Genomic DNA, 25,255 nt, shown 5'->3' on the forward strand with positions numbered 1-25,255 from the left:
CTCGTTTTCAGTATATCATGTAGGAATAAATGGTTAATTAGCGTTATATATAACTTTTTGTTTTTTTTATTTTATATTTCACGCTTAATCCCGTTGCTCGGTTCACTCTGTAGTGAACCTAGTTTGAAGACACTCCGACATTTTCAGACATAATTTAATTGCTGATTTTTCCGATGTTTTCAAAACGAGGAAATGTAAATAATTCATTTCCTTGAGTGGAGAACGAATTGTGGTTGTCAATTCGCGTTCACATTCAGACCATGACCATGCCATAGTGACCTCTTAGTAACGCTTACTATTTTAATTATTTTTCTGTTTTCTATGTTAATGTTAAATACCTTCTTATTTAAAACTATATGTTGCTAATACTTACATGGAAGTAATATATAAAACATAATGTAAGCATTTCTAAGTTTTCAATTACTGTGTAAAATCTCACGATCCTATGTCAATAAACTCATTGCGGCCATATGCGTCTGTAGATGACTGTAGAAGACTATGTTATATTTTTATTTAATCACTTTCTTTTTCTGTTATCTCTTCGTCTAAAAATTATGATTTTTTTTAGATAAAAATTGTGAAAATTTAGTTTATTTTGTTCGGAACTATTCGATGAACTATGATATTTCAATGTATTATATTACTTATATTTATAATAATACCTAAAAAAAAAACATAAATAACTTATTATCACGTAGAGTATAATAATCTTTGTAGTGATAATAGTTCACTGATATTTCATTTTATCATCAAGGCAACAAATATTCTAATAGCGTTACAATCTCATATCATTATCGCAGTCCTTACTATTTGGGTAACAAATTACGATAATATTGTACCTTAGCTCCTCAGAACGATGCACTGACGTAGCTGCGGTCCGCGGGCGTGAAGGGGCGCGGGCGCCGCCGCACTGTCAGTCGTGTTTAGTTATCAAAGTGAGCGCGTGTTGTCTGTGCGCAGTTACTTTACGCGTTGATATGTGTACGTTTCCACTATTTCCTTGGTGTTTGTGCAATACCTGAACGCGCAGGTGCCACAATGTCGCGTGAGGACCTCAGAAATACCTTCATTGACGAGCCTTCCTATAGACACGTCTCTGATGATGACGAAGTTGAATTAAGAAAGGACAAAACTAGTGTTAAAGATATGATACTTCGGTTTGAAAAAACTGGTATCAGTCTTAATGGTTCTAGCGAATCACTTGAACGTACTAGGGACCCCGCGTTAGGTAGTTTAACTAACATTACAAACTGTTTACAACTTCCTCTTCACCATCTCGCGCCAGTGCCTAAATCACAAGACAGGAATTCGAATGTGTCAGTGAATTCTATTTTATCTAATGTATCGGAAATAAGTTGTGAATCGAGCTCCTCGGGTTTTGTATCTGATAGAAAATCATCTTCTTTAAAGCCCCATAGACGAGCACCTCCCCCACCAGAGCCGTTTAATGATAATTCTTCTGTATGTAGTAAGTCACCGGCTCCAGAGGAGCCAGTAGCGCTTGAAAGGCGATATTCTTTCACTACTCCTTCTTCGTCACCTGTTGTCCTTCGTCGTTCAAGACAACCTCCTGTAATACGTAGAAAATCGTCAATCGGGGGACAAATACGAGCAGGGGAAACTCATTGGTCTTATGGTGTCAAGCAAAGTGACTTAGAGAAATTACTTAGACTAAAATTGTCAGAGCCATCTGATAACGAGGAAGAAATTAAAATACATACAAATACGGAATCTTCTTCAAATGAAAGCAGTAGTGACGATTCAACGGATAGTGAAAAGATGGAGTCTGGCGAAGAATATATTGTTAACGTTGACGATGGCAGGACGGATACTTTATCGACAGACCAATCCACAGACACTTTGATTAATGAATACGAGAGCGATGAAGGGGACAATTTATCTGGTGTTTCTGAGGAGCAGAGTAATTTTGACAATGTTAGCATCAAATCAATATCATCTCTCGACATGGTACCATATCAAAAGTATGATAGTATTACAGTATCCTCCGACGAGTTCGGCTCGGAGGTATGTCATGCACCAGATACAGAGTTTCTCACTGTCAGTGCAGTAAACGAATGGTGTATATCAAAGTCCACAGAACCGGTATTGATGCCAGTTGAGTCTAAAAAGGAGAAATATCGAAGGTAAGGTTGATTTTTTAATATCACAAGAAATATTTGCGATATCATTGCTAAGCTTTGTCACACATCGATAGCTGATAAATGATCGGCCTACTATTGGAGAGTTGTGATAGTGGTGTACATGATAATATATTTGTGCGTCTTTGTTCAATATCTTACAAGTGTATGCATGAAGGACGAATATTACTATCTGTATCGAATTCTTGTTAACCCTAATTAGGTAAATAAATACGCAATATAATAGAATCAATTAGTAAGTTTATTTAAGTAGTACTTCTATAATTATATTGAAACGCCATAATGCAATTCTATGATAAAATGATTCACAATACATTCAAATAGTTGACAGGTGATTTGCACACAAGCACACTCAGCTGTCCTGCTCGCTGCGTTACGTACTACGTATGAGGTTTCACCTTGATGTTTATTCATATGGTTCGAGGCGAGTAGGTGTAGCTAGCATGGTTGAATTTACCTCAATTATAGGCGGACTTAGCTATAATGAATGCAATATAATTGTAAGACTAACTACAAGTTACAAGTTAATCAACCAATCTCTTATATCAAACTAATTAATTAAACAGTTTGTGAACTAGATACGTACGTTTATCAAATATGCAGTTCACCGAATACAATTTGTAATTTATTGTAGAATATTAAATACCTATCTCACTAAATACGTTCTACTAAAATATGCCAGTACCGTATACCTAGTATCGCTAGATATGATTGTGTTGAGTAAACAAAACGTCCATTTAGTTCAACCTTGAATATTTTTAGTTCCAGCAGAGTACAAGTTAATGAAATTCGATTTTAGTTCTATTTATTTATTTTTGTTTACCTATTTGCTGCACAAATTTATGCTCTGTATTATTGTACACAACAAAAGTAGTTTCTCACTGTAAAAAGAGCTAGTGTTAGGACACTCCTTTCTCCGACAGTAACGAGTAAGTTACAATACTATGTTTTTAGAAGAAGTACTATATAAATATAAAAGTAATATGTGGAAATTATAATGCATGAAAATGTAGTCGGAAAGTTAATTTATTTTGCTTAAATAAAACTAGTATGTTATCACACTAATGGCGACGTGAATTGGATTTTATTCGGTTATTTGCGTTGCAATTATATTAAAGCGGGCCATTTACAAATTGAAATAAGTAAAGGTATATAATATTTATTCATATTTAGAGGTGGATAGGAACGCAAGCGTGTGACTCTAACCGCGACAGGTTGTAGGTTCAATCCCCACTCGATGTGAAATATTTACTATTGTAATTTCTTCGTTCTGGTGTCGAGGCGAAGGGCGACGTTGAGTATCGCTATTCAACACGCAATGCCTCAAGAGTTCGGCGGAAAATGGGAAGCGAAATGTCTCAACACTAGGCTCCCTCTGACCTCATACATGCGGGATAGAGAGTGAAGATACATAATATTTAGTAGTTTTATATTAATAATTGTATTGAAATAAACATACATTAGGATAGGGACAATAGTACATGTTTTGTTGGATGCAATAGATGAACATTGTTAGCAGCTTCTCCATTTACCACAGATAATATTGATGGAACTGAATTTTAGACATGTTACACAAGGGAATTTTAACTGTTATGCTTACACGTCGAAAATTTAAAAAAAAGATGACGGGTCAATTTTTATTTAATTGTAATTGTTTAAACATAAATTTATATGATAATGTTATAATAAGAGAGTAGAATTATTTGTATGAATGTCACGTAGCGCCGTATGCATTAGCAACCTTCAAATTTTTTTGGATTTTGAAGGTTGAAGCTAAATGAATAATATATTTATTATTCGATCATTTATTCTAAATAAATTATCATTCATTTAGCTAAACGTGTAAAATTTTTACCGAAGCTTTTTAGTGCGAAATAGTTTTGAATTCGGTTCCTTCTCTGGTAAGTGTTTATATTTAAAATTTATTCATTATACCTAGGTATAGACAGTACATTACTAGTTATACACAAGACAACTAAACATTAGAAATATAACAACTTATTTTCTTCTTTACAATGCGTTAACTGTTATAATTAACTAGTTATTTAAGCATATTCAATAGCGTTGTGTAATACCTTACGTCGTATACACATACATACCTACATAATGGATATATTGTTTATAAACACTAACGCAATCGTTTTGCTTTTTCAGCAATACATGCACATGAGTAATTCGTGATCTACCTTTCATTGTTATTTTATGCAGTTTTGATTTATTTATTCACTCACTGACACACGCTACTATTGTTTAAAATATTTGTGTAGTTTTTTTTACATTCAATGCTATGAATCCGAGATATTTTAAAATATTTTTAATAGCTTAAGGGTTATTTTTATTATTATTTTCTTTTTTTTTAGTCAGATTTGGATGCTGTAATAAAAAATAAAGTAAATGATATTATGTTTGCTTTTTGCATGCATTTTGTAGTTTTTAACTAAAAATAAATATGATTTTCTGTTATCTTATACCGAATATATTTTAGGCACCACGACCGATAGCCAGTAGAATTGTGGAACACGTATATTTTTAGTATGATTATCACAATTTCCAATCTGGAAATTAGTAGAAAAAGATTTATTCTTTATTCAGCAAATGAATGTGAATAAAGCAAATCTATTGAAGCTTATGAAAGAAATTTTTAAAATTCTAGTGAATTTTTCAGTTGAAGCAATTTAAAAACATGAGTTGAAATATTTTAAAATGATAAGTATCATATAATAATTATTATCATATAATAATTATTTTAAAGTTTAATATTATATTTATATTGTAAAAGAAAGAACATACATTGCTACTTATAATATTTTAAATAAATATATTGGTACGGTAAGCATTTGTATCACGTAAATAGTTATAGGAATTTTATAGTAATTTAAATACAACATATATCAATTATTGTGACAGTTCATTACAGCATTGAAACTTTCGGACATTAATTATTGCATATTATTGGATATTCGGTAGCTGTACGGTGATAATCATGTTTTATTGTGAGTGAAAAGCTTCTGTCCGCTATTCATAATTATTCCGCCATTTTACTATATATTCCGCTTGTTTTCCGTATTTCAGAGATACGCAAAAGTATTATAAATGAAAATTTTCTTTATAAGATAATTTTATGAATCTTATAAAAATAGTGATTGAGTGAAGATAGTGTAATATTGACTACGGCTAAGATGGAAATAATAGGTTCATACTTTTAGTTTGACCATTTTATAAAATTATAAAATTGTGACACTAAATAAACTAAGGTAAGGCAAAGCGAAATTGAATTCCGCTACTCAAAACGCAATGTCTCAAAATTCGACGGAAAGTGGGGAACGGAGTGTCTTAACACTAGATTTATATGCGTTAAGATAAAATAAAAAATAATAAATTGTGGTTTACTTAAGAATACCGTTCATTGACATCAATTGACTAGAAAAGTTTATTTACAATAATTTAATTCTCGGTTCAAGATCATGGTCATTGCCCTTGATGAACACTGTTAAGGCTGCACTAATCCATTTTACAAACTTATGTCATGGTTCCAATGTTTATTTACATAACTAGCCTTTCTAATGTAAAGCTTTGTAGTTGTAATCCTTTTTGCTGTTACTACATTGTTTTAAGTATCTACTAATATATGTATATTTATTTAAATAAATTTATTTTATAGTCTCAAATCTAGTTTTAAATTAAAATGTTATAGAATATATATCTACTATATAAACCATAGATAAATAATATTTTATTATTATATATAACAGGTAGCCAATCAAGCAATATTATATTACACTCCTGTTTTACATACAGATAAGCTATAAAAATTGAAACTCCGGTGTTTCAATGTCAATACGTCAGTTCGTTCATTTCTATTTTCAAATGTTACTCTAATTACGTGCCAACAGTATTATTTAAATATCCTATTCATAATAATTTTCACATAGCTATGATATTTCATGTGATGAATCGGATTTCTGTCGACGGTAATTTGTTACATTATTTACCATTGGTTAAATATTTCAGCCAGCACAGGCCGTATTTGACACCGGCTTTGCGTAATAGTGAGTAGCAGACCAGTTATACACTTTTATCGGTAATTAACGTGTTCAAAGCGATTTTAGCCTGTATTTTATGAACGTAAATAATAATTTTTGTTTTTAAATTGTTGTATAATATTATGAAAAAGTGAAACTTGTATTTTGCTTTTTAAAAGGTTTCCATTGTGTCAGAACAGGTTTTTTTATATTAATGTCAAACTGCTTTTTTAATTATTCGCTTATTTATGTCTAATTAATCTATTAAATCTGTCTAATAATATACAGAAAATTTCTGAAAAACTTTGAATTCGTTACCATCGCAAGATACACAATCACGGTGCAGATTTCACGTTTAATTACCTACATAAAAAATGAATTATATTTTAAATATTTTCGTCTCGTACCTTTTACCTACTATCATTTGTAAAATAATGAATTAAAGTTGACCTGCATTTTACTGTAACAATCAAAATCAGTAACGTAATATATTGTAGTTAATACAAGAATAAGAAGAAAAAATAAAAATCTGATGTAAATTTTATGAAATAGTAAATATTCAATATTGCAAATAAATATTTACATATGCGACATCGTCGGCCGAAGCTAGCATCAACGTAGTTCAATGTGCTTTATAAATAAAATAATTAAATAATAACATACTCTATTGTAAAATTGTTATCTGTGCGAAACAATGAACTATTATATATAGATAGATATTATCTACATTTATATATAGCATTATTAATGATGGAGAAGTAATAACTTCAAATTAACCACACGAGTATTTATGGCAGTGAATATCATGTCTATTATTTGTGTAATATTTGTCACGCTTACAGCATAATTTTATCTTATTTTAGAAAGGAAAAGATTGTTCTACTCTGCTGGTTAGCGTCGATCAGATAACATTTTAGATAAAGTCTTACACCAATTCTTATGTTATAAAATAAATATTCTTAGTGTTTTAATTGAATCGTCTTTGATCCCGATTAGCTAGCACTATTCAGCATGGTCTGGAACTATTCCACGCACTTTGATAATTCTTTTTTTTTTTATTATATTTTTAAATAAGTAACTAACAATTGTTAGGAATTCCAGCGATAAAAATTGCGCTTTTCCCCAAAACAAAATCTGGCATTGCTAGTAAGCCCTATTCTCTCTAATTAGTAATTATTTAATAAGTACTAGATATTTTTTACCATAAATTAGATTATGCCAAGTCGTTCCTATTGAAGTGTATTTTTACTAAAGACTAAAATATTTGGTATTTCTTTTTATCTTAGTATAATTAATGATCCTTAAAATGTTACTTATTGAAACGATAACACTATAATAATGTATGATAAAAACAAGCAAAGTTTTGGAATAATTCGATGGGTGTTTCTAATCACTAGCTATTATATTACCATTGTGCTACCAAAAATATATAATAATATAACTCTATACTTTCTCTAAATTTTTTTATTATTATTATTATACGAATAGTCAATGCAAAAGTTGTTACTAGTTCACGAATGCTCGTCTCCTGTCAGTATAATCTCAGCATTAATATCGTTAATGCAGTATTAGCACTTATTTCAATTAAATTCCACCGTACTTGGTGAATATTTGATATTATTCACGTGATTGTAATGGTCGATTATTAATATTCAGTCAGTCACCAAAATACCTAGTCTTATAGACACATTTAGTATGTACCTAAGCGAATTTTAGAAAGAATTATTGTTGTATTTATTTTTATTTTTTTTTGCCTTAGGATTGCCTATTTTATTTGTAATATATTAATAATATTTCGTAATGAATACTTTTCATTAACAATAACATCTAAACTTTAAATAGATAGAAGCTTCCGTAAATTTCGTTTCTCATTGAGGTCATTGGATATTTTAAATCTAAGCGTAAGCGACACCGGTCGGTGCCAAGGTTACTTTTGTATTCAATAATACTTTATACATAGGTATATTTAGATCTAAAACTGCTATCACGAATAAGAAAACTTTTATCGTATCTCTGTTAGAAATTTTGTAAATTTTCCAGGGTTACTGCCATATTTTTATGATGTTAGCTTCTTTCATGCATATTATGTAAAGTAAATTTTAGTTTCTTTTCCAGCTTAACGCTCTATTCTGCATAAAATATTTCATTTCCTCGAGTGGGAATCGAACCTACAACCGATCGTACTTAAAGTCATACGCCACGTGGCCCTGCGCCACGACTGGCCTGTGAGTTCTACTTGTTGGTGTTTATTTAAAATATTTGTCTTTTTGTAGACGGCTGATGGAGCGCGTAAATGAATTGCTGCATACGGAAAATGTCTATGTGGAACGTTTGAGACACGTCGTTGAAGATTACATTCCAGAGATGATGAGGGAAGACATACCGCCTACGCTTAAAGGCATGAAACCGGACATATTTGCCAATATTGAACGGATATGTCGCTTTCATGCGGAAGAGTTTTTGCCGGCGTTAAGAGACTGTGAAAATGATCTCAGAAAACTTGGACAGTGTTTTCGGAGATTTGTAAGTTTTTTTCCTTCTTTATGCTATATTCTGCATGTAACATTTTAATCAGAGGGAGCCTAGTGTTAATACACTCAGCTCCCCACTTTGCGCACGTTTGTGACCCCGAACCACGACTGGCAAAATAAGTTGTTATTATTTAAAACAAGAACTCAAAATAATGATAAATCTCGTGACAGTTTTAGAAGCACTGAGTTATACATAAAATAAGAATTCCAGTAAGCGCAATAATCAATTACGACGATCGTTAAAAAATGGTGTCACGGACCGGTGAGGTGCGTGATTCCATGCTTTGTTTACTTACCGACCAATGTAAAAGGAACTCGTCTTTCTCCAATTGTCAATATTAGAGAGAACATTTCACGTACTATTATAGATCTTTTTTAACTGGATAATTTGGTTCAATGTCGTTAGTAATGCACGATTATTTGACTGATATTTTATATAGACTAGAGTTTTCGAAAATGTAAAGAAATTGAGCATATCTATTTTTTCTTAATATTTTCCTTTTTCTTTTTTAGGAACAAAGGTTTAACATGTACGTAATGTACTCTAGAAATAATAAGAGAGCAACGAGACTGGTATTCGAAAATAAACCATTTTTTCTGGTAAGTGATGCTGTATATATATAACATGCGGATGATGATGATTTCGTAATATATTAAAAGTTTTAACTGGATTTGGACGGGGATTCTGTAACTGTTTCTTTATTTATCTCTGGGAAATACCTACACGTAAAACGTTTTTTTTATCAAAAGTGATATGGCTTCCGTTACATGAATATCATAATGCTGAATGTGTAACGTTATTTTATTATTTGGTTAATCCCCAAACAAGTTTTTTTTAGAGAAAGAAGTAATATGTATATTTTAAAGTATTAAAATTAGTGAAATACCCATTGTTCCATTAGAATATTGATTGATAAACCTGTTTTAGGAAAGTCGAGTGAAAACTATAGCCGTTGAGACTACCGATATTCCGTGAATATACCTACTTATACCACGATAAAGCACGATCGCTATTATTTCCACATCCGTATGGTTAGTGTGTGTAAAAGTAATTTCTGTTACACTCATGCTTTACCGTTGCATGTACCTGCTCGCCGTACGGGCACGTATGTTAACAACGTACTTACGAATACTAGAATTTTAATTATTATGTAGGAACTTAATTTGAAATTTATACACCCTGCACAGTGAAAGTTAATACGCGGTTTTGCGCCATTTCCATTCTAACTAACTTCTCAGTCTAGTTATTCGGATAAAATTCTGCTCCAATAATCCGACTCGATTGTGATCACATATCATTCGACCCGAATTTGTAGTAAAGCCGGTGAAAGGCAATTTGTATTAAGCGATAATCAATATTCGTTTTATATCGCTTTACACGTGACGTATTTTTGACTGTTTAATGAATGCAGGTTCAAATCCTATTTGAAAATAAGTTGAAGGAAAATGTGTTAAAACACCAAAATGTCTCTTTCATCATTTACGAAGGTGCTTAGGTCCTACTGTATGCGTAATTTTTCGATGCGAAGAAAATTCTTTCGCAACCTTTTTATCTATGAACATTACGACATTGTGTTAACATAAATTCCAGAATGTGAACCTCACAGAATCCCGATAACGGCAAGAGTTATGAAACTTAATTTATGTTCATTGTTTTATTTGTTTGGCAGGAACGACAATTACAGCTAGGCGATAGGTTAGACCTTTCAAGTTATTTATTAGAACCCGTCCAGAGGATCCCGAGGTATAAATTGTTTTTGGACGATCTGGTGAAAACTTACACTAATTATGAGAACGAGAGGTGCGAGTCGGACTCTAGAATTTCTAAGTTAAGTGTAGACAGTGACGAAACGGGTGGTAGTAATGGAGAGTTATCCGACGCCGACGAAACGCCTTTGGAAAGTTTGAAGCTCGCAAAAACTATGATCGAGTGCGTCCTGACAGCCGTTGATGGAATAATGGCGCTGGAGAACATAACAGACTGTCCGGTAAGCTAAACATTCATTATGATATTAATTATAAGTTTAAATTTAATAAAATAAAATATTCACATATTATTATCTAATTACTTCATTTTTAAAGACAATCTATATTTTAGAAAGCACATAAATATTTGAACCTACTCCACTTCGAAAACTTCCAAACACTTTGACCGCTTTTACCGCATATGTTTTTGCTAAGCCCTGCCGAAGTTTTTTTTTGCGATTGATACAATTCAATTATATTGTTAGTACTCGTATCTCTATAGGACGATTTTTACAAGTTTCCGATGCCCAAAGATTATTTACTACTGAAAATGATCATTTAGCAAGATGAAGAATGTTACTTACAATTATATTCATTTATATTTTATTTATTTAATACTTTAATATATATTTATAAAAAAAATAATGATTTTTAAAAATTCATGTGTCGTGCTTCCTTTACACGGATATGTACACTCCAAAGTAGTTTTATCAGTCTCAGTGTGATATGAATGTATGTGTCATCTTTTTATCATCAACGGAAAACTAATCTTTATAGCACAGCACTTCAAAACTTATATTTAGTATTGTGCTTACGCTTCACTGTTTATCTTTCAATTTTCGATATAGCGATTTGCGATTTGCATATTGCTATATAGGTTCCTATATATATTTAATGATTTTCTGAAGATTAGCAAAAATATATTTGTAATTTATAAATTTGAGATATTCAAATGTATAGGTAACTGTAGCGACATATCTATGGAAGGCACAATATAATAATTTACTTTGTATAAAGTTGGATAATTGTGTAAACTTGTTTCAATTGTTATAAATGAACTAAAGGGCAATTGGACGTGTTTATCAAGAAAGTGAGGTGAGGGTTTTGCAATTATTGAAAAAACAACTGATGCAATTTTTAACCGACGAAAAAACCAAAACACAAAATACGTGTTTGCGGGATACACGCGAAGCTGCAAAAAAAAACCGTAGACGGTTATATTCCCGTATTTTTTTATGGTTTTTTTTTCATTCGATAGGGTACCCTAAGCTCAGTGGTGGCAATTGGTTCAACGCTTTTTAAATATATTTTAATTATTATCTTTATAGACGCACTTGAACCTACTTAACCAGGGACGACTGCTACTACAAAATGAATTTTATGCGATGGACAACGCACGGCGGCGACGCCAGCTCATGAGGGTGTTTCTCTTCGACAAGCTGGTACTCATCACAGCTGTATATAGGAAAGTGAGTTACTTATTTTGTGTTGTTATGTTATTATTCTAAATTACGATGGATGGATTTAGTGTTTCGGTGAACTATGAAATAAATGATATAACAAAACATGTTTATTTTACAATATAAATAATATTATATTGGAAAGACGTGAGGCTCTCTGGTAGCTAATTAGCTAGGAGGCGTTTATGATAGCTAAAGTTTGTTCAAAGGAAAAGCGTTCTTGCGTCTTAAAAGATCATTTTTTTATAAATGTTTATTTTCAAAAGTAGGAAATAGATGACATAACTTTTTTTATTCTACATAACTAAAACTAAAAATTCATAACTATTTTATTATATATAACTTTTTTTTTTTTTTAATATAAAATATAAATAGTTTCTACTGACCTGATTAGGTACTTTACAAATGGAAATTCGTAATTCTTTCCTGGTACATTTATAAAAGAAACTAAAATTATTTAATAAAAAAATATTTAATCTAGAGGAGTAATTTGAAATAGACAAAAACTATTTAATTATAAATAAACATTGCGGTGCCAGACATTAGTTACATGAAGATTTATGTTTAGAACGTGATAATGTCTTTGACGTCTACATCACTGTTAGCTTACAAAGATAAAGGCGCGCACACAACACTATCTAATTAGGTATTAATAGTTCATTCTATTAATAAAATTATGCAAGTAAATTGTTTTTTTTTAATCAATATATTGTTTACATTTACATTAGGCTCAGTGGGCCAGCTGATTGCAAGCATGATGGTTTTGAGGTCGATCCCCAATCAGGAGAATTAATTGTTTTAATTTTTCCGCTCTGGTATATAAAGTGCGTCGAGTTCGGGAGAAAAGCTGAGTTTTAACACTAGATCTCTCTGTGTATCTTGCTGTAGGCAGGATAAAGCGTCGTGCTAAAAAAAAAACATGTGATAAATTAAATATGTTAAATAGCCTTGGCATCTTATTTTTGTCAATTAAATTTTTTTCGAGGCCAGTCAGTGGCGCAGAGGCATAAACGCGGCTGGTTATGGGTTCGATCGAGGAAATAAAATATTTATTTAAATTTATATTTTCATTTTTTCGCTCTGGTGTCGAGGCAAAGCGCGGCGTTGAGTTTCGCCACTCAACTGATAAATAATAATAAAAAAAAACTACTTAAATTAAACGAAATTACTTTGAATGACCAAATTAAATTTAGTTATTCAAAAGAAAATTTAGTATAACATTTAATACAAGAGTTTATGTGAAACGGAGGTTTTACGTACATATTTGAGTAGATCTGAGTTTAGCTGTCATATGAATAAAATTATGTTAATTTAGCAATGAAGCGAGTACCATGTTTCAGTCGGTTTACTTCATTCTAAAAGTAAATTAAAGCCAAATGACTGGATTGTTTAATATATGTTCATCAGAAAGAGACATAATCTTTTGGTTTTCCATACATTTTAGTTTTATTGATTGTATTGTATTGATATAGTAAATAATTGTATTAAATATTTTATCATTGACCACTAAAATGTTTATATAATGAATCATTATTATAATGATTCATAAATTATCACAATAAAAAATTACTTATATATTGTGGTCACTGATGCGCCCGCGCCGCCGCCGCGCCGCCACGCCGGCAATATTTCTGCGAGAGATAAGAGTTGAACTAAGTAGTTTGTATATATTAAATATAATATTTAAATAATGTATATTTATTAATATGTCATAGTAATATACAGAGTGATTGGTGGATAGATGGACAAACTAATATAGGTAATAGAGAAGGTGATTTCCACCTTTTTTACCCCATATAGTATGCCCTGAAATTTAACGGTTTCCAAAATTTAGGTTATTCTAAAATATTTTTTAGTAATATAATAATTTTAAACATATTAATCAAGTTAAATAGTTTTTAATAATTGACGTTGTGGTGACAAAATTGAAGTCTTGACCGCCACCTCTTTGTCGTCAACATTACCAAACCAAAACCTCTATATAGGAATACACGACCCTTACAGATTGGCCCTGTGGATCATTCGATAAAAAGTACTATTTTTGGATTTGTTATTGTTATTGTTAATAGTTGAAAAAATGTTTATGTTTAATTCCATATTGGACACAACACTAATAATTCGGCAGAAAGTGGGGAACGGAGTGTCTTAACAATAGGTTCTGCCTTTGCCTACACTGCTGTGTGCGGGATACAGCGTGGAGCTAACTTAACTTTAACACTAATAAAAAACCGGAAATAACGGTGGCAAAATACGAGATTGTTTATCGAGCTGTTTACAAAAGTCTACCAGGACTAGAAAATCTAGCACCAATACTTATAATGCTTGTATAGCGAAACAGTCTTCTGTTTTAAGAGACGCGACCGTTGAAATACTAGCTTTTGACTTTTGACCTCACATTTCCTGGATGCGTTCTTCAATTGAATGTAGCTACAGACATTTATATAAATGTCAATATATTATTTATTTTTATTCGTTACATTTACATTTCGATGAATTTATTAAATTCATATTACGTGTGTAAGTAAATATTAATGAACTCTCCTTATTTCAAAGTAGGGCTAGGGTGTGGCAGTCTAATCAAGTCTTAACGGCGTTGAGTGACGGAAGTCAACGCCTCGTTATCAGAGCGAGAAAATGAAAATATTTAATATTTAATTTCTTCGAGTGGAAACCGAACTCACGACGTTTACAGTCGCACGCTTGTGTTGTTATATAAAATATAAAATCTAAATAGATATCATCTTAAATATTAAATAAAATAAAAAATATATGATGTTTGAATAAACTACTTTCTTTCAACATAATAAATTATTTATCATTAAAAATTTCAAGGCGATATCGCTTACGTACTAACAATTTAAATAACTACAGGCATTTATAAACTTATTGTAACGTAATATTTTTAATTGGTGCAAACTTAAAGAACAAACTATTTTCATTTTGCAAAAAAGCATTTCCATTTAACATGGCGTATAATAAGACACTGGACAGATATTGCAAAAATAGTTTATTACGCGGACGCGCCTCACTGGCGTCGGAAGCTGATTTCGTAGACGGAGAAATTACGTACGGCTAGCTTTTCTAGGTCTTATATATTATATTCTATATTACTACTAGATACTACATTCACTAAAATTGCCAAAATCCCACATAGTAGTTCTACGATATATTCGCTTTTCGCTACACTGTTTTAGTTTTGTTTTATGTTATTTACCAAAAATGGACAGTATGTATTTTGTTGTAGACCACTCCACCGCAGTGGCGTACGTTTTTAAAAACATTGTTCCCGCATATATATAGATCGTTAGTTCAAATATATAGTGAGTTTATATTTATTGATCACAAATTGCTTTTTTTTTGGCTTTCCTCAGTCCACAACAACAACGAACCTTACAAAATATGCAAATATAAAAATCAACAGCCTTAACTAAATACAATTAAGAATGTTATTGGCAGGTTATTAAAACGTTTAATTATGTAAAATTATAAATATGAATTATATAAGCTGTATTGCTAGTATGGTTGCCCTTGCTACTGCGGAACAGCTAATTGACCACGCGCGGTTGGTTCGGACGTACGACGACATAGGAAACATGTTACGTACACTGTTATATTTTAATCGTTAATTTTTGCTATTCGCAAGCTATTCTTCTAATTCAAAGAAATATCGAAGGACCCAATAATAATTAGATTTGTAAGTCTCCTTTGGTGATTAGCCTTTATTATATTAGTAGAGGGTATTATTTGTTCCACGTCGTTATAACAACATCAAAGATTTTTCTGGAATTTCTGCAATATTATCGTTGGTGAATTGCGATTCATTGACTTTTTATAGCCAAGTAAGGAATTATAGATTTCTAATATAAAATGTCTTTGAAATGTTGTGTTTGTATTATTGTTGTGGAATTCCCATCCAGAGTTTTTACATAGAATAGACTCACACATTTATCATATTATTATTATTAATATATCGTATTTTAATTATAACTAAGTATAATGGAATATATTTTGTTTTTCAGCAACTAACGGTGGAGTTCTTCATATACAAGGACCATATTCCAGTGGACGATCTTGGCATTACTGCAAAAGAACACGACCAGTATAAATTCAGTATTTGGTACAAAAATAGAAATTTGAAATCTTACAAATTAGAGACAAGAGAGCCATCGATAAGAAACACATGGGTAGAAGAAATAACGTCATTACTCTGGGAACAAGCCATGCAAAAGAAAGGTATTTAATAGCTTACATTTCAATTAGTTTAATTTTATTATTTTCCTGCAATTTATTGCTTATAGAAATCTAGTAAGAACATCGAAAATCGTGATGAAATACTGTTAAAAAAAGTTGTAGGCACAAAAGTCATTTACGATAGGTATGTGGTCTTTGAAAATGTAGAGTAAACATTTATTTTATTATGTTCTTCATAATATGCAGCAACTAGCAAAGTACACTAAGCCCAAGTTAAGTTACACAAAGGGTAAAAGTAGGTCATGTTAATCATGTCAAAGAAGTGATCGAAAAACTTCTAGCCACTGTAAGAAGAGAATAAGTAAGAAAACGAAGTATATTAATCCATAAACTTATTAAACATTTGAAGGATGGAAAAACTTATGATATATGTATATTTTATTTTAAAGTTTTTATTAGTTTTAAAATGTTTATCTTTGGTGACAGATTCTTATCTCGTTTTGTTTCTACCAGACCAAATATAATAAATAAATATATATAATCAACGCTCTTTGGAAGAATGCATTTAACATTTTATATAGGTACTCATATATACAAACGAATATGAGAGGGAAAAGAAGAGGGTCTTTTACTTCATTTTAATCATATTTACGAATTAACCTATAACAAAAATTTTTAAAACGAGTGTTTGAATTTTTATATAAATTTCATAAAAAATATATATAGGAAATTCATTAGTTAATTATTGTTTTCACTGACGAGCTGTAGAATTCAATACACAGTGCAGTTAATCGGAAATAGTTAAATTGCTGTGAGTCTATTTGTATAATGAAAGGATCGTTCAATAATTATTATTACTATATACATAAGCTCACGTACTGTTATGAACATAATTGACGTTGGTTCTAAAATTGAGGCCAGTCGTGACGAATGGACGTGCAAGCGTGTGACTGTGAACGCGACAGGTAGTGGGTTCGATTCCGTCTCGAAGCAATTGAAATATTTTGAGTTCTTTGCTCTGTTGTCGGGGCAAACCGCGTCCTTGAGTTCTTCAAGAAAGAATTCGGTGGAAAGTGAGGAGCGGAGTGACTTTAACAGTAGGCACCAGTAGGGGTAGGTTTACAGCATGAAGCTGATAAAAAAGTAGTTCTAAAATTATGTTTTAAGTATCTTTTATCTGCAGTTTTGCGTCTGTACATGACAGATTCTAAATGCCTGTTGTGACTGACCACAAGGGACTTATTAACGTGATGTTGAGCCTAGAGATCCTCAATAAATGGACTATCCTAAAAATATATATTTTAATTCGAACCAGTGGTTCCTTAGATTCGAGTGTCCAACCGGACTTTTTAGATTTATAATATTAGTATAGAAGTATAGATTTACAGTTGATATATTTATTTAATGCTGCTAGTAGCTCTTATAGCCATAAATACAACTTTTACTTCTCTATTTAATGACCATATAGTGGGTTACGTCGCATTTGTTCCAATACTAATCTGTGTCTCAATACCTCCTTTTTGTTGGTTGGTTTGAAGGTAACACTTAAGCATAAACACTAATACCGTTCTTTTGGACTTTGTCAATTATTTTTATTATGTAAAATTATTAAATTATGATGAAAACTTTATTATTACTTTGTTTATACCATTTAGTATATATATTTAAAATAATTACAATAAAGAAAAAAATATTAATTTTATTTGTACGAGTGTTTGTGCACTCTCTTTATTAACATTTAGACAGCAGACGCTACGCAAAAATAAATTAACTAAAACAGAACAACCAGTTGCTATTTATTTATGCGTACACTGATTAAGTAACAGCGAGATGAATAGAACACTGTACGGTGGTGTCACGTGTCCGATGGAATTATGTCACGTCTGATACAACGGAGCATTTATTTAAATTTATATGTTCATTTTTCGTTGGTATCGAGGCAAAAGTGCGGCGTTGAATTCCGCCACTCAACACGCAATGCCTCCAGAATTCAGCAGAAAGTGCAGAACCGAGTGTCTTAACACTAGTTTAACTCTGCCTATCTTGCTGTTTGCGGGATACAGCGTGAAGGTGATTTTATTTTTTTTTGATACCGCCCACCAGATTGTGTGTTTTCATTCGGAAGCCGCAACATATGATTAATTTGCTCAGTAATTATAACCAATTAAACTCCATTTCACGGATCACCGATGTAGCCGCAGGTTCGATATGGCTGTAAATAAATATTGTTGCGAAACATACCTACCATACGACTCGTATGTGTTGATCGTTGGGAATATTTTGTTATTGTTTATGTTAATATTATATCGAGTACATATATTTATGTATTAGTTATTATATAAGATAAACAGCCTTGGCAATATATATATTTGAAAATATATATGAAAAATTAACTACTTTTTCCCTCAAATATCAGTTCTGGGCAGTAACTGAAACAATTTCACAGTGGTTTACACGACCAGAAAACCAAAAACAGGCAAATACGAGCATGATAGAATATTTCTAGGAAGAGGAATAATATATCTATCTATACATGTTGGAGATGAACATTTTCTTGTTATGTAACTTTAAAAACAGACACGTACCTATATTCAATACTTTTAATTATAACTTATGTTGTAACCTCGATAAGCATTTATAAATAAAACGACTATATTCTATTAAGTAACAGACAGACAGCATAAATAATATATATAAGATAAAACGAATCGAGTGGAACATAAATGTTTTCCTTACACGTGTCGGTTATCAACATGAATGAATTACTTATTGGCCGGAGCCAGTTTCTCATAAAGAAACTTGTTAAGTCCATCTGGCACTCGATCCTGATGAGAGCTCGCATAGCTAATACGAATAAACTTTTTAATTGGCCGTCATCTGCTCTCTCCGTTGTACGTGACGGAAGAAATGCAAGGGCCTTTTGTCGTGTGACGCACGCGGGGTCGATGACTGACTTTTTTATTGGGTCCCGACTTGCATGTGCATTCTGTGGGAACGTCAGGAAGTGCATTTTTTGCTCTCATCAATCACTCTCGCTATCGTTTTTTATGAAACTGCGAATTAAATAAAGCTATCTGTTTCATTGCGTAAATGTACAAACAGAGATATGTCAATATTTTTTTTTATTTAAATTAAATATCTATACATTTTTGAAATATCAATAGAGATATTGGCATGTGTTTATTTTCAGTTATTTATTACTCTAGAATATTGTGGATTTGCATAGGTAATAGAGATTTTTTTAGCAGCTTCATGCTTTTTTTCGCGTAGTATATTATGCTGAAAGTAAGTGTTAAGACACTCCGATCCTCACTTTTTATTCAACTTTCGAGCGAGATGAAGTCGCGTATATTTATTACATATTTTTGGAAACCCAACGTTTCGAATATTTTGCTACAGCCCGTGTCCGTCATTAATCCAGTTAAAAACAACATCAATTTCCATTTTTTAACATAAATTCATATTAAAATGCTTTTTAAAATACGTAACTTATAAAGAAAAAGAAAACATTCGTCGTTACGAGTAAGTTTGTTCTCGTACAATAGTACTTTACAAACAGATTCTATCGATAAGCGTAAACTGGTGCAAGCGTTTCGCGTTTCTTTGTTACGTACGATTCTAAGCGACAATTGCTATTTCCCCGTCTACAATAGGCTTTTGTCTAAAGTAAAATATAGGTGGTTATACTCGTATGTGTCGTTGTTTGTATGATTCATGCATCGTAGATGGCATTACCGATTCATTGCAAAACTAAACTGCACTATTATTATCTCAATATTATTATCATAATCAGTGTAAATCAATGAATTCCGTAGGAGAAATTTCTAAATATTTAGACGCGCAAATTGTGAATTTGTTTATAAATAGTACGAATTCTACAACTATTACTTTACTTCAAAATAAACATATTATTTTGAATTTGTATGGTAATATAGAAGATTATTCAAAAATATTTACGGAAATGTATGGAAATGATTGTGTGATTTGAATTTGCGTCTATTGTGAACCGCCCAAGGCCTCCCGTCCAGCCATTAAGCCATAGGTTCTTACGAGTATATTCCTACGTCGAAATTCTTATACGCTTCTTACAACTAAATTATGTTGACAAAAAAAGAAGTCAAAGTAAAGTTTTTTATTATTATAATAAATAATAACATATCCTATAATACTATTACGGCACATTAATGCTATCAGTAGCCATTGTCACCGCGTAATAGGTAATTTAGTTACGAGGACCTATTATATTATCGAGTGGTTCAATACTAGTGTTACCAATTATTAATATAGATATATTATTATTTATCTACGTTTATATTTACATTTCCATATTATTATTTATCTACGTTTATATTTACATTTCTTCGCTCTGGTGTCAAGGCAGAGCGCGGCGTTGAGTTCTGCCACTCAACACGCAATGCTTCCAGAATTCGGCAGAAAGTGGGGAACGTAGTATCTTAACACTAGGTTCCCTCTGCCTACCCTGCTGTGTGCGGGATATAGCGTGAAGCTGATTTTTTTTTGATTTTTTGATTTCCATATTATGTGACAATATAAATTACCTTTTCTACTATTTTCTATTGATATCAATAAAATTTAATTTTGACCCCAACTACCCTTTCGTCTTGACTATTCAATGAAAAAAGATATTAATCTAAAAGAAACAGATTATTTCAATAAACGTCATAATGTTTCCATACAAATGCTGTCGTATAAACTAATGTAGTACATTCTAGCGAATAATAGCCCACATCTATAATAATGTGGCTTAGAGATGGTAATAAAGCGATAGAGTTGCAGTACTAGGTTAGTTTATCCTATGTACACAGTGATTTTGATCGTCTTTAGTGGGCGGCCTTTGGCCAGCCTATTGTGTTTCGAGTTCGACTGAATAACAAAACGAATTTCTATATAACCAATATGACTAATGCTATCGAAGTTCATTTTGTAGGCATTTTTAACACGTATAATACAATTTTAAAAAGAAAGGATGATTTTGTGTATTTATTAGTTTTAGTCATATCTCATACTTAGTAGGGTAGGCAGAGAAAACCTGGGATCCTTGTGGTACAGCACTTCGTTTCTCATTAAGACAATTCCGTTTTCGATTTTCCGCCTAGAAACCTAGTGTCAAAATACTAAATTTTCCACTTCCAGCACTTTGTCTTCCCAGAGCTCGTAAATAAAAATCCTTGAAATTTTTTCCCTGAGTGGACACCCCCACAACCCATTTCATTTACAGTAAGTCAGCACTGCGCCATAGAGACCTCAAAACATAATAATAAGTTTATTTTTAATTTTGTGCTTAAAATCGTTGCAGTAAGATTCAATCAAATGATAACGTTCTGAATCGAGATAACGTGCCCTGTTTCTCTTAACGCTATTATTTTTTTCAGTTATGTGAAATAAAAAAATAGGTTAATTAATAATTAATATTTTTCCCAAGTTATTCTCTACGTAAATCGTTATAAATTTAGTACGTAAAGGTAATTGATAAATAATTTCTCAATGTATCCAGTTATCTAAAATGAAACTATTAAAAATACATGCATTTCATTTTTTATAATGACTTATAAACGCTCTTTAGCAATTCAATATACATTGTAGATTACCGAGCACCGTATCACCTTATCATTTGTTTTTATCGAGGTTTTCTATTCAGGGGCTTTACGATAATTTTAGGTAAATGCGACGAAGTAAAAAAAAAAATGTTTTATCTTCATTATATTAACAGTCTAGTAGAAAAATTCTTACAGTTTAGTAAAAAAATGAGACATAAATATTATTATAATATATAGAATTATCCAAAATTCATTTCTTTTCAAATTTTTTATTTCGCACTTAATTTCATATTTTTCCTTATTTCAGAATTGTTACTGCAACAGCGTAAAAAAAGAATATCAATGGTATCTATGGACAGTCAAGAATCTACGGAAGCCGAACGAAATGACGATAAATGTGAGTTATACTTATACCATGATAATTGCACTTCAGTTAATATCATTATGATAAAATGGATGATGCAATATCCTTTTTGCTTCGAATTACTTCCATACATGAATATGGGCTAAGAAATGCTCTTTCTGCTTAATGCGTGTGCAGCCAGCAAACACTACGCATCGACACCACGCCATACATCCGCATAAAAATCCATAGTCATTCAATGCATGGGCAACTTGAGAAGAAATTTTTTTCCTTGTATTTTTCTAATGTGATATTATTTTTCTAAATAATATTTCCTCAATTTACGTTACTTTTTCCTCTCACATAATATAAATCATGTAGATCTTAGTTTCTTTAATTTGATTCTAAGGTACCTAAGAACTTACTGATTTTGTTTTATTTTTAATTTGTTTATTTTGCCTTAATTAAAATTTGACGTCAATTTGATTAGTTTTGTATCTATTTAATTTGATTAATTTAGTTTCGGTAGGTATAGCATAAGAAAGATTTTGTAAAATAATTTAAATATCTTTCCCCCAGGTATATTAGATGGTTTCGTTTTCGTGAAGTTGCACCCATGAGTTGCTTTGTAGGTCAGTACTTTTAGGCACTCTTCCAGATTTGTTAATTTGGGTTTTTTATTGCTGCATTTCCTACCCTTCATAGGACAGACTTTCCAAAAGCGCTATTGATAAATAGAACTGTTTGCAGATTGTGCGACTACTTTCTAAAGTTAAAGGGGCTGTGTAGTTAAAATTCCTTCTAAACTAGTACTTTAGTCTTTCATATAATGCTTATTTGCATTTAAAATTTTTCTAGCTCTCTTGCTTGCTAGAGGAAACCAACTTGAATTAATTCTGTAACATAGAAATTTTTAAGTTTTCATTTATTTTGCCATAGATTAGTTTCAGCTACTTTTTTGTATTGCTTCTTTGGAAAAGAATGCTTGTGCTTTGTGGGATCTTGTGGTATTTCATATATTATTTGTGCATTGTTTACTTTACGCTACATTACTATGCTTTCCCTATTTTAATTATATAAATTAATTACTATTTAAGAAGGTTATATCAGCACTTAACAAAATTAATGGATAAACAACGCTTTATTTATTGGAGCGAACCCTATTTTATAAAATCGTGATTGCGAATAACTGTCAATCTACAATAGTCACGTAAATGTCATGATGTTGAAACATTTAATTGGTATCGTTATATCAACGACTCGTATTTAATTTCATATCGATAGACTATTTATATATTAACATATTGATAACTTGTATTATGTCGTCTTTTCAGATAACTCCCTCCGTGGTGTTCCAGGTGAAGTTCGAAGATCGGGAGACAAAAAAGTGAGAAGAACAACGTGGTACTGTGAATGATGTTAAAACGTAATATATTTGTTATCGGGTTAAAGCAATATTGAACAATACACATAATTAATTATCGGCACCTAAATGTTGGTTTTTCCATTGCATTTAATTTATATAGATTATTTGCTTACAAATTTTTAGGCTATTACTTTTCTTACTTTTTAATATGAGAAACAGCATTTTTAAAGTGACGACAACACGACTAAGTAATTAAAACTTTCGTATGACTTAGAAAATTGTGATTAGATTTTAACTTATTTATGAACAGTTAGGAAAATTTTACAAAAAGTGATAATATGTTTTTGTTCCCAAATATTATTCTATTTCCAAAGAAAAACTATATTATTTTTAGTAAACTGTAGTTGCTGTAAGCGAGGATTTAATTAAAATATCACAATAATACAGCTGCGATATTTCTAAGAATGTGATAAAGTATGTAATTAGTATTATGTTTTAGTATAACTTCAGTCATTATTTTATTGATCATATTGTTATTATTGTTAATGTTTTGTAAATATTGATTGTAAAATTATGTACTAAAATAAAATATACATCTTTTAGTCTAATGAAGATGTATGTATCTAAAGATTTTATATTTGATAAATAAAATGTGAAATATACTTTTACTTCTTATTTAACGATAGAGCTTCTTGCCTAGTGTTAATCGCCAATGCCAGTTTCCTAGAGTTTGCAATAAAAATTCCACATAAAAAATCTGTTCAGTGAAAAATTTTCTCGTGAATCCAATAAGAGAAATAGTTCTACGTCGATAGCAAGCGATGACGCCCGAGTACTTTTGCCATTTGTATTTTAGGCTCAGCTGCTGGAATCTCACGTTTTACCTGTCGATGGCACTTGAATAAAGTTCTACTCTTTTGCTAGAACATTTTCCTGTCCTTATTTACTGTAGTGTATTTTAAACAGCTTTCTTATTTGTAAAGTATACGGAGAGCAACTGCAGTCCAGCGAAGTAACAGTTTTTGTACGCGCAAATATTTTTGTATATATTAATTTGATTCGTATATTGTACAAATATATGACAAAGTACAATGATTCTAAAATTAAATAAACATGAATTATTTAAAATCTATACTAATATAATAAAGCGGAAGAGTTTGTTTGTTTGTTTGTTTGTTTCTTTGTTTGAACGCTAAGATCTCTGGATCTACTGGATCGATTTACTTTGTTTTTGTTTTGTATGAAAGCTGCATTCTTCAGAAGTGCTATAGGCTATATAATATTACATAACACATATATACTAATAAATTAAAATACTTTCTAATTTGACATGCAATTTATTCTACCATGTTAATAACAACCGTCGTCGCTACGCGACCGCGTTCGTTACCGCGTCATTTTGATATTCATCCTTATGAAAATAAATATAATAGTCACTTTTAGCATTTCATATAGATTGAAATTACATTTCTATATAAATTATATTCTTATATTTCAAGCAGGCGTAGCCGCGTCCGGGTCCGCTAGTATATCAATAAAATGATGCTATATGTAACTGAATAGACTAATAAAAAACTAGAACAGTACTGCCAGCCAAGCCCATCACTCGCGAAAATGTCAAAATTATATTTCAATTAATCAACTTACGCTAACGCTAATCAAATTAATGTTATTTTATATAAGTGTTATATAAGTGTTCTAAGAGATTAAGTTAACGTTAAATCGACATAAGGCAAAGCCCACTTCATTTGTTACGAAAGAAATAACAAAATGTAAAATGTTTGTTAAAATCCGCAATGCGAAAAATTATAGCTGAGGGAGCGAAGTGGTGCGGAATATTCTACCTGAAGGCTAAATTTTATTGCCCCGCGTTGTTTTC

General features: G+C 31.3%; 1 protein-coding gene across 2 annotated transcripts; it reads left to right on the top strand.

Annotated features, from left to right (window-relative positions):
• Positions 1-857: 857 nt before the first annotated feature.
• LOC146541545 (uncharacterized) lies at positions 858-24,038 on the top strand. Of its 2 annotated transcripts, XM_085187535.1 has the most exons (9): positions 858-2,144; positions 8,455-8,704; positions 9,226-9,312; positions 10,383-10,700; positions 11,787-11,927; positions 15,938-16,151; positions 21,975-22,064; positions 22,590-22,642; positions 23,345-24,038. In XM_085187535.1, the coding sequence occupies exons 1-8, from the start codon at positions 1,039-1,041 to the stop codon at positions 22,628-22,630; spliced, it is 2,247 nt and encodes a 748-aa protein (XP_085043661.1). In that variant the 5' UTR covers positions 858-1,038; the 3' UTR covers positions 22,631-22,642; positions 23,345-24,038. The 2 variants fall into 2 exon arrangements, with proteins under 2 accessions (XP_085043661.1, XP_085043660.1); XM_085187534.1 differs by lacking the exon at positions 22,590-22,642 and having other exon boundaries at positions 862-2,144.
• The last annotated feature ends 1,217 nt before the right edge of the window (positions 24,039-25,255 follow it).

The sequence above is a fragment of the Heliconius melpomene genome, chromosome 1 (genome assembly GCF_056956725.1).
Source record: "Heliconius melpomene rosina isolate 202511_hmr_F chromosome 1, ASM5695672v1, whole genome shotgun sequence".
Classification (NCBI taxonomy): domain Eukaryota; kingdom Metazoa; phylum Arthropoda; class Insecta; order Lepidoptera; family Nymphalidae; genus Heliconius; species Heliconius melpomene.

Coding starts and splice junctions, on each gene's coding strand:
- LOC146541545 (XM_085187534.1), top strand. CDS start 1,039: ATGTCGCGTGAGGACCTCAGAAATACCTTCATTGACGAGCCTTCCTAT. Junction 10,701..11,786: donor AGAACATAACAGACTGTCCG/GTAAGCTAAACA, acceptor TTATCTTTATAG/ACGCACTTGAACCTACTTAA. Junction 16,152..21,974: donor ACAAGCCATGCAAAAGAAAG/GTATTTAATAGC, acceptor TCCTTATTTCAG/AATTGTTACTGCAACAGCGT.